This window comes from Oreochromis aureus, linkage group 3, assembly GCF_013358895.1.
Source record: "Oreochromis aureus strain Israel breed Guangdong linkage group 3, ZZ_aureus, whole genome shotgun sequence".
Lineage (NCBI taxonomy): Eukaryota > Metazoa > Chordata > Actinopteri > Cichliformes > Cichlidae > Oreochromis > Oreochromis aureus.
In genome coordinates, this window is record NC_052944.1 from 73,813,130 (window position 1) to 73,830,480 (window position 17,351).

Here is a 17,351-nt window from a genome sequence, read left to right on the forward strand (position 1 = left end):
TGAAGCAAAACTACAAACCGAAAAGACAGGAGACTGTCATTTCAATAATTGCTGTAACACAAATTATCAATTAAAAGTTTCTAAAATACAGTTCTCAGAAATACTTTAAAAATGGTTGTGAATTTTAAAAAGTTGTAACTATAATCGCTACATCAGTGTCCCCTCTCAGAAGATCAAAGCCTCAAAAATGCATTCACTGTTATAGCTGGTGTGTTTAGGCGTAGACCCAAAAGCAGAGACACAAGGGACAGGGCTTAAGTCTAACACAAAGCGAGCCAACAATGAACAGAGGGAGACAGAGGACTCAAGTACACAGAACGGTAATGAAGAAAATGGAAACACCTGGGGAAACACAGCTGACATACATGAAGATGACGCCACAGGTGAAGCAAAACTAAACACACTGAACATGGAAATACAAAACTTTCAAAATAAAACAGGAAACATGGAAAGATGTAGACTGTACAAGCTTGAAAATAGCACAAGGAACACACAGACATAAAACTCATAACAGCCTGGGAAGACCAAAAGATACACAACAAGAGGAACAGCAAAACAGCTAAGGGGAACGAGACACAGACATAACAAAAAATCATACAGATAGGACAGAATACGACACATAAACAAGGGAGCTTGGATGAAACTTTAAACAAAACCTAACTAAGACATACTAATAATACACTTGAACTTAACATTACTCTAATACATTACGAGGAATCAAAAAATACAAAATACACTCAAAATGCAGACCCAGCCCCCTGACATTCACAAAAACTGAGGCGACTGTGAAATGCAGCAACAAACAAGAAACCTCACCCTACCACGGACCAAACTCCTTCACTAGAGCGAAACTATTGTTGCCACCTCATGCACCACATTATGCATGCACTTCCTTTTCAAGACAAGAGACCACTGAGCTGTCTAGTGGCACTGGTTTTAGATATATGCATGATTCAATTCATTTTTATTTATAGACCCAGTATATATAGTGTGTTGTTAGTTGCCTCAAGTACAATAGTACAAAGAAAACAGAGACTATCCCAACAGCTCTATGACCCCTTATGAGCAAGCAGTTTGGTAACAGTGGAAAAGAAAAACTCCCTTTTGACAGAAAAAAACCTCCAGCAGAATCAGGTTCAGGGAGCGGCAGCCTGATTGGTTGGGGTGATGTGAGAAAGATTAAAAAAAACATGGTGTGGAAGAGAGTAAGAGATAAATAGTAAATGATGATTAAATAAAGAGGTGAATAAACATGAAAGAAGGAGAAACACAGCCTAAGTCTGTTGCAGTAACTAAGGAAGAATTCAGAGTCACCTGAACCAATGCTAATCGTGGGTTTTATCAAAAGGGGAAGTTTTAAGCCTATTCTCAAAAGTAGCGAGGGTGTTAGTCTCCCAGATCTAAACTGGGAGCTGTGCATGAATGTACATGAATTTATGAATGAAGAAGTCCTGTGGTATACTGAATTATATTTATATTTTCTCTTAATTGTATTCGTTATAACTTTCCACAAAAAAAAGAAGTCAGTCCCTCACCAGTGCCCCACAAATGAACCAATAGAGGAAGGTCCACCACATGGAAAGGAAATAGTTCTCACCTCTGTGTTTGAACCAATAGAAAGCTGGTGCTCAGAGGAAGAGGGCGGGCTTTACTTTGTGTCAGTGAGAGAAATGAAAAAAAGCTGAAATGAGTGAGAAGGACGATGAAGGAAACATCTGTGCTGTGTCTGCTCTGTAAGTAGAATCTCTGTGTTTGTTTGAATTCTTGTACTTTGACTGTCTGCTCTCCTGATAACTGATGATGGAGGAGAAGACATGAAAAACAAATCAGGCTGAATTCAAGTTCAAAACACCACGAGGACCAACTGCAGGTCTGAACTGACTCTTTATCTTTGCTCAGGAGTCGAGGAAACACAGCAGGCAGTGAAAAGCTCAAATCATTCACTCATTATATCAACACAGCTGCACAGTGGACACATGACTTTACTGTGTTATTGAAATGTAGTGGCGAGTTTGTATATAATCACACTGTAATTTTTGCTCATAATTATAATGATCACTTTAATAGCTGTTTTTATATAAAAAGCATGATGAGTTCAAACTGTATGGATACATTTATTTCACTAACAAATATAAAATAAAAGCTTGAATGCTATTATATGATAATAAAAAGGAAAGGTTACTAAATCATATCTAACAGTACAGGTGTCACAGAGATGCAGTGGTTAGCATCCGTGTAGGTTTCCTCTCACAGTTCAAAGACATGTTTGGTTAACTGGTGATTGTAAACTGACTGTAGGTGTGAATGTTAACATTTTGTTGTCTAAACTGTACTTGAAAGATGTTACTGACATCTAATAGAAAATGAGCAAATATATCAGAGAAGAGTTTGTGTGTTTGTCAGCTGTTTGTGTGGAGTTGTTCTTTATGTTCACCTCAAATCAACCTGAGTGTCATTTCTCTTTAGTTCTGATCTCACTGCTGAGCTGCACAACAAACCAAGGTCAGTAACCTTCTTCTGTCACAGTTTAAACCTGATAAACCCTGATTGGGTTCATGTTTCACAATGGATCGCAGATATAGAAGTGGGAAATGAAAAATTAAGCAATGCACCATGTTAACAGCTATGTCAGATCTGACAGAAGTAAAGAGTCAGTTTTCCATTTCATCAGTTTTCCATTGTAACCCTCACAGCTCGTCTGACTGTGAGTCCCAGCAGCTCTCAGTTCTTTAAAGGAGACTTTGTGTCTCTGAGCTGTGAGGAGGACGACAGCTCTGCTGGATGGACTCTGAGGAGAAACACAAGCAAAGGACAGAGGACTCAGTGTGGAGATACATGGGGAAAACCAGCTGGTTCTTCATGTACCATCACTATGATGCTTCATGACAGTGGAGTTTACTGGTGTGAGTCCAGAGAGGGTCCCATCAGTAACATGGTTAACCTGACAGTCACTGGTAAGCTGAGTGTGTGGAGTTAGTGTTGATGAAGCTGTGTGTAAATGGATGAAATGCTGTAGTTTGTCTCTGTGTTGAGGTGGATCAGTGATCCTGCAGAGTCCTGTCCTCCCTGTGATGGAGGGAGATGACGTCACTCTGCTCTGTGAAACAAAGACCACTCCCTCCAACCTCCCAGCTGCTTTCTATAAAGATGGCTCCCTCATCAGGAAGCAGCCTACAGGTCACATGACCATCCAGCATGTTTCCAGGTCTGATGAAGGCCTCTACAAGTGTGACATCAGCGGTCATGGAGAGTCTCCATCCAGCTGGATCACTGTCACAGGTGACACACTCACCTGTCTGTGTTTCTGCAGCTTTCAACATTCACAATGTGACGACAACTTAATGACTGTGTTTGCTTTATTTTAGACAAACACACCACCACACCTCCACCTACATCCACACCTCCTCCTGGTTCCACCTCCATCCCTCTTCCTCCATCACTCTCTCCTCCTGTTCTCTCTGTGTTGTCATCTCTTGGATCAGTCTGTGTTGTGGTTCTACTGGTGTTACTGGTTCTGCTGGTGAGAAGATATGTTCACAGGAAACCTGAAGGTGAGACTCAGACTTGTCAGAATAATCTACACATTAATTATGATTTTCATTATGTGTGTGTGTAATTGCAAAGAGATTTTCTGTGGGTGAATCACAGGTACCTGGTAATCTCCACAGCACAGAGTCTGTCTAGAGGTCCAGTTCAGCTACAGCTGCCTGTGTCACCATTCACCTGTCAGTCAAACAGACCTCTCCCCCAGTAATGCAAACTTTTAGTGTTAATACAATTTAAGATGGTGGAATATTTACTGTAGATCGAGTCATTCCTCTCTGTCCCATGGTTACGGTGTCTTTGTGTTCCTTTTTCATGTTTCTTAGGTAATAGTTTCTTATATAATAGTTCATCATGTTGGCATTGGCTAGTACACATGTACAGTAGTTAAGCTCTACTAAATATTGATGGAACAACTAAAAATCCACTCCTGAAGAGCTTTGGGGCCAGGGACTACTTCACAAGTCTACCACTAGAATGACCTGTAGCGCAGGTGCCCATCTTAAACTGAGAGTCTCTAAGTGGCGTGCGAAAAACTAGAAAACAATAAGCATGTAGACATCTAAATCAGGAGTCTGTCTTTAAAGTTTAACTCTGTGGTTACTGAGTCTACACTATGCTCGAATGTGTGTTTGTGGTCTGTGGTTAATTTTACAGCTCTGCAGTCGTATAGTTTCCTGTTTCTCTTTTTAAAAAGTCACCTGTAGGTGTTGCTCCACAGAGCTCTTAGTATTAAAACAATATAAGAGAAACTGTAATTACTAATAATTTTTCTAACTGAAATTCAATCACTGAACTAAACTATTAAACTTTGTCTTTTAACTTTGCATTAAATGCATTATATGGCTCCTTTAGAAACATTTATAATTACTTGTATTCCATTAGTTCCCTTCTGAATCTATATTTTATGTTTGTTATTTTCTAGTTTTGTGACTTTCTGAAATGTTGACTAAATGCAGTCCCCTGATGATAATCTATCATGTTTTCAGTGTAAACTTTATTCATCTAGACACTAAATGTAAATTAAAATTAAAATCAATGATCCACATGTTTTTTGTTTGAAGAGTTCTACAGTAGCAGAAGTGTACGACCAGTTGCAATTACGACTTCTGTGTGTGCTTTGTGTACAGGGAGGGTTTCAATTGCAGTGGATTCAACAGTGAGAACAGAAGATGTCAGTTATGAAGAAATCATCATCATCAAAGAAACTGAAAAAAAGTCAAAGATGAGAGGTACAGCTGCTCTTTCTCGCCATCACGGTTCTTCACAGCTTTAACACACAGGCTTTAGTTCAGGCTACATGCTAACATTAGAATGCTAACATGCTGTGATAGGCTCAAAAATAATCTTTTAAAGAAAAACAAGGCTGAGTGTTTGATCGTCTCTATCAGAGGCAGCGGAAGTGTATTACTTGAAATTAAAGAACACAGTGATATTGGGAAAGCACATGTTTAGTGTGATTCATAACTTTGCAATTTAAAATCTCAAGTTATAATCTATCAATTTGTCCACTTTAATAATAGAGGTCAAATATTTAAAACCTCAGTTAAAAACAATCCTGTTGAGTCAGGAAGCTTATAGATTTAAACACAATAAAACAGCGTTATCCAATCAACATACGACAATTCTGTGTTAGCAAACTCTCAGGTAAACTCTATAATTTAGCTAAGACCTCTCCCACAGCCGGAAACATGAGGAATATTGATATATCCGTGATCTACAACGCACACTTCATTTAAATGGACACTTTTGATTTTCCATTACCAGATGTCAGTGAGGAAAACCAGTTTCTGCTTGTAAACAGCTCATTTAGTAGTTGTGTCTATTTTGCCTTGTGCATACATTTATCAGGCAATTCTTTATGTTTTTCTTACTCTGGTGAAAAAATTATAAAAATGTCCTTAAAGGTAAAGAAGTAAATTAATACAATATAGGCCAAATGTATTGAAAGACCAAACCCATGTCTCAGCAGCCGCTACAGTCTTGCATGCCTCTCTGCAGCTTTCAAGCCCATAGTGCACACCCAAACCCCACCTCCACAAACACTGTCCCACACCACCTGAAATGAAGGAATAAAAAAGAGACACAAAATATTTCTGTTTTGTTTGGCTCAAATATGACACATTAGCAGTCGTCTTTTGGCCACACGTACACCTTAAATGGGTCAGCCCCCTGGTGTGTTGTGACTTTTGGCAGTGTGATAACTGAGCTATAAATCCAGAGGTAGCCCAGATGAGGCTCAGATGGGTGTTCTGTCTGGAGTTGATACACAAACAACTTTCAGGGTGAATAAATATGATATGTACAAAGAGACAGACCAAAGACACCAAGCACCCTTTTATACAAAGCATTAATCTGGCTTCAAGTTGTTCATGTAAAGCCACAGCTGCTACTTCCCGTTCCTGTTTAGTTCTAGTCTGAAGCTGATGAAACCCTTCACCACAGAGAGTTCTGGTTTGGCCGTTGACAGTGTTCATGTTGTGAAAATGAGTTGTGCGTTTATGTGAAGTGTGTTAGACGACACTGACAGAAACTGGCTGCTCTGTGGTCACTGCTTTCACACAGACACATACGAGGTCTCTGTACTCACATATTCTTCATCAGAGGCTTTAAGAAGTGAAAATAGAAAACAGTGAGAACCTGCTGCTAATTATAAATGTTGTAACTTCCACATTAACAAAACCCTCTGAAGGGCAAAGGCTATACTAACACTTTAATGTTTTCTGATTTTTTATAACAATATGCTGACATCAGCCTGTTTTTGTAACAACACATTGATTTTTGACCTTTGCATACTAGAGTTGTATAGTTTTTTTTTCTTTACCCATATGATTGGAACAGAACTGGCTGAAACCTTTGGCTTCTATTATCTATAAAAACTTCAAGAACTTGCAGTTGTTGTATTTAAAGAATAAACAATGTGTTGCGCAGCTCTATTAAGGCCCTTTCATATGATTTATTATTTAATATGGTTTCTTGAAATGTATTTTCAAAGTCAAGACACTAATAATGAAGGTTAGGGTCACATACTTAGCCAACTCACATCCTCATGTTCTCCAAGGCCTGGCATAGTTTTAAAGTTTGAAGACATCTTCTCCTTTGTGTGAGAAAGAACAGGACGAGCACTGTCAGAGCTACAAACAGACCTCCAGCAGGCAGCTGGTTTGAATATCTCTGACCAAACAATCAGAAACAGACTTTATAAGGGTGAGCCTTGGGCCTGACCTCCTCCAGTTTAGCAACACTGGTTTGGAGGTGTGTCAGTGATGGTCTGGCAAGGCGTATCCATGGGAACACACAGATGTTTACAGGCTAGGCAACAGCACTCTGGTTGCCATTATGTATTGTATTGGTATTTGGTTGCATTTGTGGGTTTTAGGCCATTGTTTTTGTAAATCCTTTCAAGGTGACTAAGGTTCAATGGTGATTATCTGGGGAAAGCCATTTTTAATTTGTTCCAAGTCTGGGCTGTGGCTAGAATGCCCTATAACATAGAGTTGTCCTTTAGCCACCACAGTGTTGTCTTTGCAGTGTGCTTAGGGTCATTCTTGTGTTGGAATATTTTCTCTTACTGCACTGTTAGCCAGCAACCAGTTTATCTCAGACTTTAACTAAAATTAATTTGAAACTAGATAAAAAGATAATAAAACCAACTACTAACTATCAATCCTTCCATCCTTTTGGGCTAGAGGCAGGGTACCACCTGGACAGGTCGTGGGGTAACACAAAGAGACAGATAACCATGCACACCTATGCACGATTTAGAGCTTCCAATTAACCTATCCCCAACAAGTGCATGTTTTTGGACTGTGGAGGAAGTACCCGGAAACAACACACACAAAATTGGGGAGAACATGCAACCTCCACACAGGAAGACCACAGTCTGACGGTGGAATTGAACTTAGAATCGTCCTGCTGTGAGGCAACAGTGCTAAACACTGTGCCACCAACCCTCAACTGCAGTTTGTATTATGGCAATTTAACAAACATAACTTGTTTAAATAAATCCACTACTGTTGCTGCTTTATTGGGGCATGGGTGCTTTCTTTTACACAAAACTGTAGCGTTTCACTCAGCAGATCACAACATGTTTATTGATTATCTTAAAAATGGATGGGAAATGGAAAACACTGTGTTTGCTTTGTATCATTTCATCAACTACAGCTTACAGTAACTGTGATGTAACAGTTTAACTTTAGGTTTTTGCGTTCATTTTGCAAGGTGTGAAATGTGGTTAAGATTTGGGCATGCTCAAAGACTGCAGAGTTGGGTTCAAGTCTGAGACAAACATTTCTGTGTGTCATTCAGCCTTAGCTTTACCTTAAAAAAGCTGTGTGATTTGCATCTCAGCTGGTTCCCAGTAAAGTCTGAACTGGGACTGTGTGTGATGCAGAGAGGTGGAGATTGGAGGTCTTGAGTGAACTACAAAGTTTGTAATCATGTTTCCTGTTGTTTGAACTGTGTGTGTTTGTGTTCAGACTTTAAACCAGAGCCAGACGGCATCTACTCTTTACTGAAGTAGTCCACCAGTCCAACCACTGACGTCCAGCTGCTGGTCTCCAACTGGTCCCCCAGCACCTCAGACCAGAGGACATCAACAGATTTTTATATGTTTTATGTCTTTTGTCTCTATTTAAATATGTATTTTACAGTAAAATCAACAATAAGAAAATAAGTATGTTAATATATTTGCGGTCATCAACATTTCCACTTATATTTATTTTATCTTTGTGTTTCTTGTATAAACAAAGTTCTCGATTGTTTTCCTCGTGTGGTTCTGTGGGTTTCACCAAAGTGTCAGATGGAACATTTGAGCTGTTCTGTCGGATCGTGGTTAACTGCTACACTCCTCTCTTTAGTGCAGAAAACAAAGAGAAAACATTAGACGACAACCGCAGACTTAAAGCAATAGGAACATTGTTCAGTGGTTTAAAACTGCAATGGAAATATCTGTAAAGTATTTGTGAGATGTAGATTCTTCTTTAACACTTTGTTTGCTGCTTAAAACACCGTGGAGTCACCGTGTCTGACCTTGTTCTCAAAAAATTGTTGAAGTGTTTTAGTACGGTTGAGTATTGGAACTCAATGAAGCCTCTATGGAGACTAACTTTATATATAGTGAATTAAAAAACAAAATCATGTGAATTTGTGTTACTCAGAAAAAACAAATCTGAAGAAGTATCATTGTGAGGCATTTAAAGTCCAACATCTCCCTCTAGTGGTCATATATAAACCATGTGTGAGGATGGTGTTAATGTAAAATGTGAATCATAGTGTTCCAGTCAGTCATCAGTGTGTCTCTGCACAGCTGTAATTAAAATGTGTTCAGAGGGCCTCAGTGTCTGAATGGTTCCAGTTCAGCTCCATAACAGCAGCGTCCCTGGTTTGATTCCTGTGTTTCAGCTCATATCTGCCTCTCTCACTGAGGGGGACGTCCACTATATGGAAAAGAAATAGTTCTCACCTCTGTGTTTGAACCAATAGAAAGCTGGTGCTCAGAGGAAGAGGGCGGGCTTTACTTGGTGTCAGTGAGAGAAATGAAAAAAAGCTCAAATGAGTGAGAAGGACGATGAAGGAAACATCTGTGCTGTGTCTGCTCTGTAAGTAGAATCTCTGTTTGTTTGTGTGTTTGTCAGCTGTTTGTGTGGAGTTGTTCTTTATGTTCACCTCAAATCAACCTGAGTGTCATTTCTCTTTAGTTCTGATCTCACTGCTGAGCTGCACAACAAACCAAGGTCAGTAACCTTCTTCTGTCACAGTTTCAACCTGATAAATGCTCACTGATATGACCTGATTGCGTTCATATTTCACAATGTAAAGTCTAAAAGATTTCAACCCTCACAGCTCGTCTGACTGTGAGTCCCAGCAGCTCTCAGATCTTTAAAGGAGACTTTGTGTCTCTGACCTGTGAGGAGGACGACAGCTCTGAGGAAAAATACAAGTACAAGACTCATTGTGGAAGTACATGGGGAAAACCAGCTGGTTCTTCCTTTAACACCTCTATGATGCCTCATGACAGTGGAGTTTACTGGTGTGAGTCCAGAGAGGGTCCCATCAGTAACATGGTTAACCTGACAGTCACTGGTAAGCTGAGTGTGTGGAGTTAGTGTTGATGAAGCTGTGTGTAAATGGATGAAATGCTGTAGTTTGTCTCTGTGTTGAGGTGGATCAGTGATCAGCGGCAAATCTAGAGAAATTCTCTTAGAGGGACATGGAAGCAATTTCTTCACACTGGTTTTATATAAAGCATATTGCAAAATGTATAGTTAAAATAAATAAAATGCAGTAAGTATACATGTTTCATATAAATATAGTCTATAACTTTATTTTCTTCAGCCCACATAATTTCAACATTTCAGTTACATAAAACATGTCTATTTTGATTTTATGTACTGTATAGTCTATATAAGAAATAAGTATGTAGCTTGAGTACAAAATCAGGAAATATACACAACATGAAGTGGTTCATATACAAACACATTTTTTTGCCTACTTTTCGTTTTACCTTTGTATTTCACCTTCACATTTTTTTGCCTTGTTTGGTATCATTCTTTTCAGCTCAACCTCACATGTCTGAATTAACAGTTATTTTTAACATAACTGATCTAAAAATCACATAAAAAACATTAAAACCAAGTGGGGAAAAACAAGCATTTTTACTGTAAAACCACAGACATGCTTAGTGAATTGAATTGAATGATTTCCATAATGTGAAATGCAAATAGAAATTTTATATTAAAAAAAACTATGCACAAATTTTGTAAACAAAGTTATATACAGCTATGATCCTAAAACTGCAGCCACTGCATCTGGAGTTTTTTGTATTTTGTTAAAAATACAAAAACTAAAATGAAAGAACAATCACGTGTCACAATAAGAAGGCACACAAACTGTTTGTGCCAGTGCAAAAATTAGCTTGTCTGCAATAAGACAGAGGAGAACACCACAGTGATAGACCCTGCAGGCCTGACAGCAGGAGGTGTATCACTCCTCCCGTTTTCCACCTGGAGACAGTTTTCCACTGCAGTCTGCCTTTGGTGTACTCCCTGCCGCTGCAGTCGCGAAATCTGAGTGCAATCCAACAATGACAGTTTACAGTCATTTAAAGACAGACACAAAGATCAGGGATAATCAAGGATGATCAAGAATGATTGTTGTGTATAACAGTGGTGCTGTTAGAGCAGTTCAATCGGGAGCAATGACAGTAATCTGCACTTCTTCTCATTTCTATGTCAGTCACTGCTGGATGAAGCTCTTTTCTCCACTCAACTTTCCAGTTGCATGCCCCAGTCACAGACTGCTCTGCTTAATCACTTAGTTTCCACCTGCAGAGAGAAAAAGACAGAGGGGAGATAAATGTGTTTTCTCATTAGTTGTTAGTCAGATTCAACATATCTAGTATAACGGTGGGGATTTTAATCCCATTCAGAGCAACAGCAGAGCAGCTGTGCAGCACTGCTCCTCTTAGTTCTAGTCCTTTTCAGCTCTAGTATTAATTTTTTGAAGTGGATACACTGTCCTGTGTTTAAGTCCAACCAGTCTCGGTGGGATTGACACACTGAGCTTACATTTCGCACATTCCTAGACAGTTAGCATCAGCCCCATTTGCTCTATAGATTTCACTCAAGGTACAGTAATAAGATCATTAGACTTGCGATATTTTTATTTGTTTAGAGTAGTTAGTCTGCATATTAATTAACTGTAACAATTATAGTACTGCTGAAAGATCCTACTGTCTGCTGACCTCAGAGTCTCCAGTTTAAAATCTGGGCTGTTCACAAGATCACACAGCTGCTTCACTCCTGAATCCACCAGGCTGTTGTCACAGAGATCCAGTATCCTCAAATGAGAGGGGCTGGACCTCAAAGCAGAGTCTAGAGAAGCACAACTCACAGCTGACAACCTGCACTCCCTCAATCTGAAAACCAAATAAAACATGCAAATTAAATCTCACCACCTGAAAACATTCAGCACTTCACAATATGTTAACATATGAAGAAGGTTCAGAATGTAGACGTTTAGAAAAAGTGAAGCACAAAATGGCTAAAGATAAAAGGTAAACATGATCTAAACACAACAGTCATCTGCTTTTATAGATATTTAAGAGTAAATTACTAGAGAATGGTAAAGTTAGTCAAAAGGTTTTAATTATGAAAGTTGTTCTGTTGGTTCAGCGAATGGACTAATTCATTGAAGAAGAAAACTGCATTTACCATGTAGATCCTCAATTTGGCTCATTTTAATATCAGCCTTATGTCTGCAGATTAGCATCAGTATGTGACATTCATCCAAGCACAACTAATACATGGTGACTGACCTCAGAGTCTCCAGTTTACAGCGTGAGCTCTCCAGGAAGCCACACAACTCCATCACTCCTGAATCCTGCAGGTTGTTCCCACTTAGGTCTAGATGCTTCAGATGAGAGGGGTTGGACTTCAGTGCTAAACCCAAAGACGCACAGTTGATCTTGGACAAGCTGCACCAACTCAGCCTGAAAAGGAGAATGAATTTTGCTTGATAAAAATAGTTTTAAGTTCTTATGTGGGTCGTTGTGCACAAAGTTCAGGTGTTAAAGCTAAACCACCCAAACATACTTTCAAAAGCACATTATTTCATACAAATTAATTTGAGCATTCACAGTAAACAGAACGTGCTGCATCTAAAAGCATTGATCAGGTTGAAACTAAAGTTAACCTCAAACACAGCTGTTTGCAATATATAGAAAAGTTGAATAATATACTGCATTAACCTCAGAGTCTTCAGTCTACAGTCTGGGTCCTCCAGGAAACCACACAGCTGAATCACTCCTGAATCCTGTAGCTTGTGATTGTAACTAAGGTCCAGCTCTATCAGATGTGATGGACGGGACTTTAGAGTAGAAATCAGGGAAGCACAGCTGATTTCTGATAACCTACAGAAAACTAACCTTAAAAAAAAAAAAAGAAAGAAAGTAATTCAGTCTTCACTTAAAGGAAATGTGTAATACACTAGAAACATTGTCCTGTAATAGTGTTTACAATCTTGTCCTTTGATGATTAAATCACTGTAGAAGATGAACAATTTAAAAGTGTTTGTAAAGCATAGCAGCCACCTTTGTTAATTGTACACTGTGGTCAAAAGTTTACATGCACTTTATCCTACACTACATCTATTGATTTCTGATATAATTTTAAATATGATCTCTCTCTCTAATAATGGGCTGTGTACCACAGCCTTTAAGGCAGCAGTAAATAACCACTATTTAAGGGTTACAATAAGAGATGACTCATCTGTGTGCGTACCCTGTTATACCTCAGGTCAGTTCTATTCAGTTTTATTTATACAGGGTGGGCCATTTATATGGATACACCGTAATAAAATGGGAATGGTTGGTGATATTAAAGTCCTGTTTGTGGCACATTAGTATATGTGAGGGGGCAAACTCCTCAAGATGGGTGGTGACCATGGTGGCCATTTAGAAGTCGGCCATCTTGGATACAATTTTTGTTTTTCAATAGGAAGAGGGCCATGTGACACATCAAACTTATTGGTAATGTCACAAGAAAAACAACGGTGTGCTTGGTTTCAACGTAACTTTATTCTTTCATGAGTTATTTACAGGTTTGTCTTTGTTCACAGCCATTGACATGTCGAAGAGGTTAACACGTGAGGAGTGGATCTTTTTTTTTCTTTAAAAAAAACCCTGCCACTCACTTTTTCTCTCCATTAAGTGAGTCGTCTTAGACTTGATGTTAATACCTACCTCAGTTGACTGCCACAGTTCTATGTTGGTGAATGTTGTTAGTTTATTCAAATATTGTGCACTAAATAGCAAAGATGTTTATTAATGCCCCTTGTGTTGTTTAAAGCGGGAGAGTTTACAACAAACTGAAAAAGATACTTGAGTTGCACTGTCACTGTTTACATTTTTTTTTTCATAATTATTTATTCTGTAATGTGTTGCATACAACATGCTTTTCATTTTAAATAAATGTTCTTAATTCCAAACTAGTCCCTTGTTTGTTTTTGTTAAATTATAGGACTAAAGCTGTTACCTGTAAATTTAAATCATGTTTTTATTAAGTACTCGGTATCGGTATCGGAGAGTACTGAAATGTAAATACTTGTACTCGTATTCCCAAAAAAGTGGTATCGGTGCATCCCTAATAATAATCCAGGAACCACCACGGCTCAAGCCTTTCCATTAACTGGAAACAACTGGAACACCCATGTCAATGTCCACAATTAAGCCAATTTTATTTTGGTAAGGACTGAGAGGAAAAAGGAAGAAGCCCCTGGTCCAAAATCGACAGTTTCAACATCGACTGAAATTTGCATAGGACTACATGGAAAAACCAAATGGTCAGACAAGACAAAGATTGAACTATAGAGGTAAGGAGTGAAGATGATCCCAACACATTCAACTAGACTTTTGTTGGAATGGATAAAGCGGGCTAACATTACGCTTCCTAAAGCTCCAGCCTAAACCCTATTGAAGACTTTTGCACTAGGCTTTAAAACTAGGTCCACGCCAGCAGATGCACTGTAATATTTCTGCCATGCAGAGTGGTCAAATATCCATTCAGAATGATACCACATACGTGTTTTCAGCTACCAAAGCATCTGGTCAAGATGTACCTTGCTAATGGACATTTAACAAAATATTAGTGGGGTGTGTACGTATTTAAGCCTATAAAGTAGATACACTCTTGTGTGGATTTGGGAAAATCCAAATGTCAAACTGCTACACTGAGTACTCAAGCCATTAAAGATGTACGCTGTATCATTCCACCCAAGTAAAAGAACAGTTCAAATAAATAATTAAAAGCCCGAAATAACTATGACTTTGTCTTTTTTAGTTTATGCACACTTTCGACAACAACTGTATGTGGTGTCATTATTCATAAGCATGAATGTGGGTATGTTTCATCTACTCTATTTTAAAAGAGAAAAAATTATTTCCCCAACATTATAGCATGATCAGTAAGGAATAGTTAATTAATAACAAAGCTACAAGCTTGCATATTTATATTTTAAAAGGTAAAATGGTAACTGATACTTAATCACAGCTAAGATTAAAATCCAGTCTCAAAATACATTTCAATGGGCAAAAGTAATTTATAAGAGCAAGTTCTATGGAGTCAATGGCCTCACCTCAGAGTCTTCAGTCTACAGTTTGGACTGTCCAGACCAGTTGATAGTAACGCCACTCCTGAATCGTGCAGATGGTTGTTGCTCAGGTCCAGTACTGTCAAATGTGAGGGTTCGGACTTGAGAGCTGAAGCCACAACTTCAAAATGAGGGTCTAAGAGTCCACAGTTATGAAGTCTGTGAATACATATTAATGTAGTTTAATATTAAATTTATTACAGTGGGCTTTCTAATACCCAAATTGAGATGTTGGGCTGATATCTTAATACAACAAATGTAAAAATGCAACAATATAGATTAACTGCTATCTGCTGCCATTTATGAAAAGAAAAGTAAAGAAAAAAATAATTAATTATGAATTTTTTTTTATTGAATTATCTCACATGTTTGATGCTTAGAAGATGACCTGAAGGTAATTAGGTGCTAGTATAGAAAAGGGTATGGTACCAGCTAGATAAAGTTTGGCTTAATGAACAACTCAGATTCTGGAACCAGTCTACCGGAGAAGGGCTGGACTCTGTTCCACTCTGAAGTTGCCCTGATTATAAGACAACTGGCTTATAATCAGGGCAACTTCAGAGTGTGGGCATACCTATTCACTGCAGTGGATGACAGGTTTATTTCCCCGTGCCTTTGTGTTGCTAATGGAAAGCAAACATCAACCTGGCCTTCTTAAAATCCTTGAGTAGGATTGGTTAAAAATACCCCAGCTATGAACAACCATTTTGCCAATCAGTTGATTTCAATGCTTACGTGGGAGAATGATAGATGTCTTCCTGGATTAGCAGTGATATGGATGCTACACTAGTCTTTTAAAGTAAAGAGTGCAAGAAACACACTGTTAATTTACTGGTGAACATACACTCTGAGTAGTGAACCATGACTTCATTTGTTATAGTGCTGATCAATATGGTGGGATTAAAATTGCAAATAGAATGGCTACTTGGCTAACTGATGCAGTGAATGAAAGGGAGAACACCATTAGTGTGTCTTGACGCATGCTTAATCATTCGAATGAACAATATCATTTTCCATAGGATAACCATTTCATCCTTCAGCCAAGGGACTTCTTCAGACGTTTCTCCTACTGACAATGTTACATCCAAAAGAATGAAATCAACTTTTTGAGACGATTCACTGGATTATTCAATGGATTCGTGTGGCCCAGATAGAAAAACAAGAGGCGCAGAGCTGTATTTATACACTCTGGGGGTGGTAATCTGCTGCACTGTTATCTAAACAGTTCACTCTTGGAGAAACAAGAAACTTATATGATGGCCTTCATTTATAGAACATAGATACGTGCATAAACATCCACTTTCAGTAACTGGAGCATATGTAATCACTATGTAATATTAACTGCACAATCACTTCTTTTGACAAAGATGGTGATCTAACTTACATAGCCTTTCTGCAGTTCCTCACTGCTGGGAACAGCCTCAGTCTTCCCTGCTCTGATGTGTTATACTTCCTCAAGTCTAACTCATCCAGAACCTGCTCTGACATCTGCAGCATGTAGGCCAGAGCGGAGCAGTGGATCTCAGATAGCTCCTCCTCTGATCTGTTATCTGACTTGAGGAACATTTGAATGTCCTGATGGACTGAGAGGTCATTCATCTCCATCAGACAGTGGAAAATGTTGATGCTTCTGTCAGGAGAGATTTCCTCACTACTCATTTTCTTCAGGTTGTCGATGACACTCTGGATGGATTTTGAACTGTTGTCCGTCTGACCCAGCAGGCCTCCTAAGAGTCTGTGATTGGAGTCCAGACAGAGGCCATGAAGGAAGCGAACAAACAGGTCCAGGTGGCCATTTTTACTTTGGAGGGATTTCTCCATAACTCTGCCTAGGAAAACTTTCAGTGAACTCTTATCTTCACTGCTTTCATCGTACCTTTTTTTTTCGAAGGAATCATCATTTGTTGATTTATCTTCATCATCCCTATCATACATATCGAGATAATCATCTACATTATAATCATCATGACGATCGTCATCATCATCATCATCATCTCTATCATCGTCATCATCATCATCTCTATCATCATCATAATCATCATCCCCATCATACATATCGAGAATATCATCTACATTATAATCATCATGACGATCGTCATCATCATCATCATCATCTATATCGTCATCATAATCATCATCATAATCATCATCCCCATTATACATATCGAGAATATCATCTACATTATAATCATCATCTCGATCATCATCATCATCATAATCTGATTCTTCGTGATTTTCATCTTCATCACTATCATATTTGTTATCACGTCCATTAGTATTTTTCTGCAAATCCTCACTGTTTTCTTTTCCTAGGAAGCCCTGCAGCACCTCGGTCTTCTTATTGGTGTAACAGTGGAACATGTAGACTGCAGCCAGAAACTCCTGAATGCTCAGATGAACAAAGCAGTAAACTGGTTTCTGGAAGATTCCAAACTCCTTTTTGAAGATCTCTGTACACACACCTGAGTACACTGAGGCCTCTGAGACATCCAGACCACACTGCTTCAAGTCTTCTTGGTAGAACATGATATTTCCTTTCTCCAGATGTTCAAATGCTAGCCTCCCCAGCTTCAGAAGAACTTCCCTGTCAGCCTCCATCAGCACCTGTGGACTTGTCTCAACAAACAATTTCTCATGTCCCTCATGGTATTTGTTTTTCT

The 17,351-nt window shown here is 38.7% G+C and overlaps 1 protein-coding gene and 1 long non-coding RNA gene across 2 annotated transcripts; one reads left to right on the forward strand and one right to left on the reverse strand.

Moving 5' to 3' along the window:
- Positions 1-3,515: 3,515 nt before the first annotated feature.
- LOC120437590 lies at positions 3,516-8,057 on the forward strand. The gene is made up of 3 exons (XR_005611266.1): positions 3,516-3,551; positions 4,674-4,775; positions 8,022-8,057. It is a non-coding gene; the product is annotated as an uncharacterized LOC120437590 (long non-coding RNA).
- A 1,780-nt stretch (positions 8,058-9,837) lies between these two features.
- LOC116330442 (ribonuclease inhibitor-like) lies at positions 9,838-16,776 on the reverse strand. Its single transcript, XM_031752771.2, has 6 exons — positions 16,076-16,776; positions 14,677-14,850; positions 12,293-12,469; positions 11,861-12,034; positions 11,288-11,461; positions 9,838-10,868 (listed from the first exon to the last, which is right to left on the reverse strand). The coding sequence occupies exons 1-6, from the start codon at positions 16,744-16,746 to the stop codon at positions 10,850-10,852; spliced, it is 1,389 nt and encodes a 462-aa protein (XP_031608631.2). The 5' UTR covers positions 16,747-16,776; the 3' UTR covers positions 9,838-10,849.
- Between the last annotated feature and the right edge of the window lie 575 nt (positions 16,777-17,351).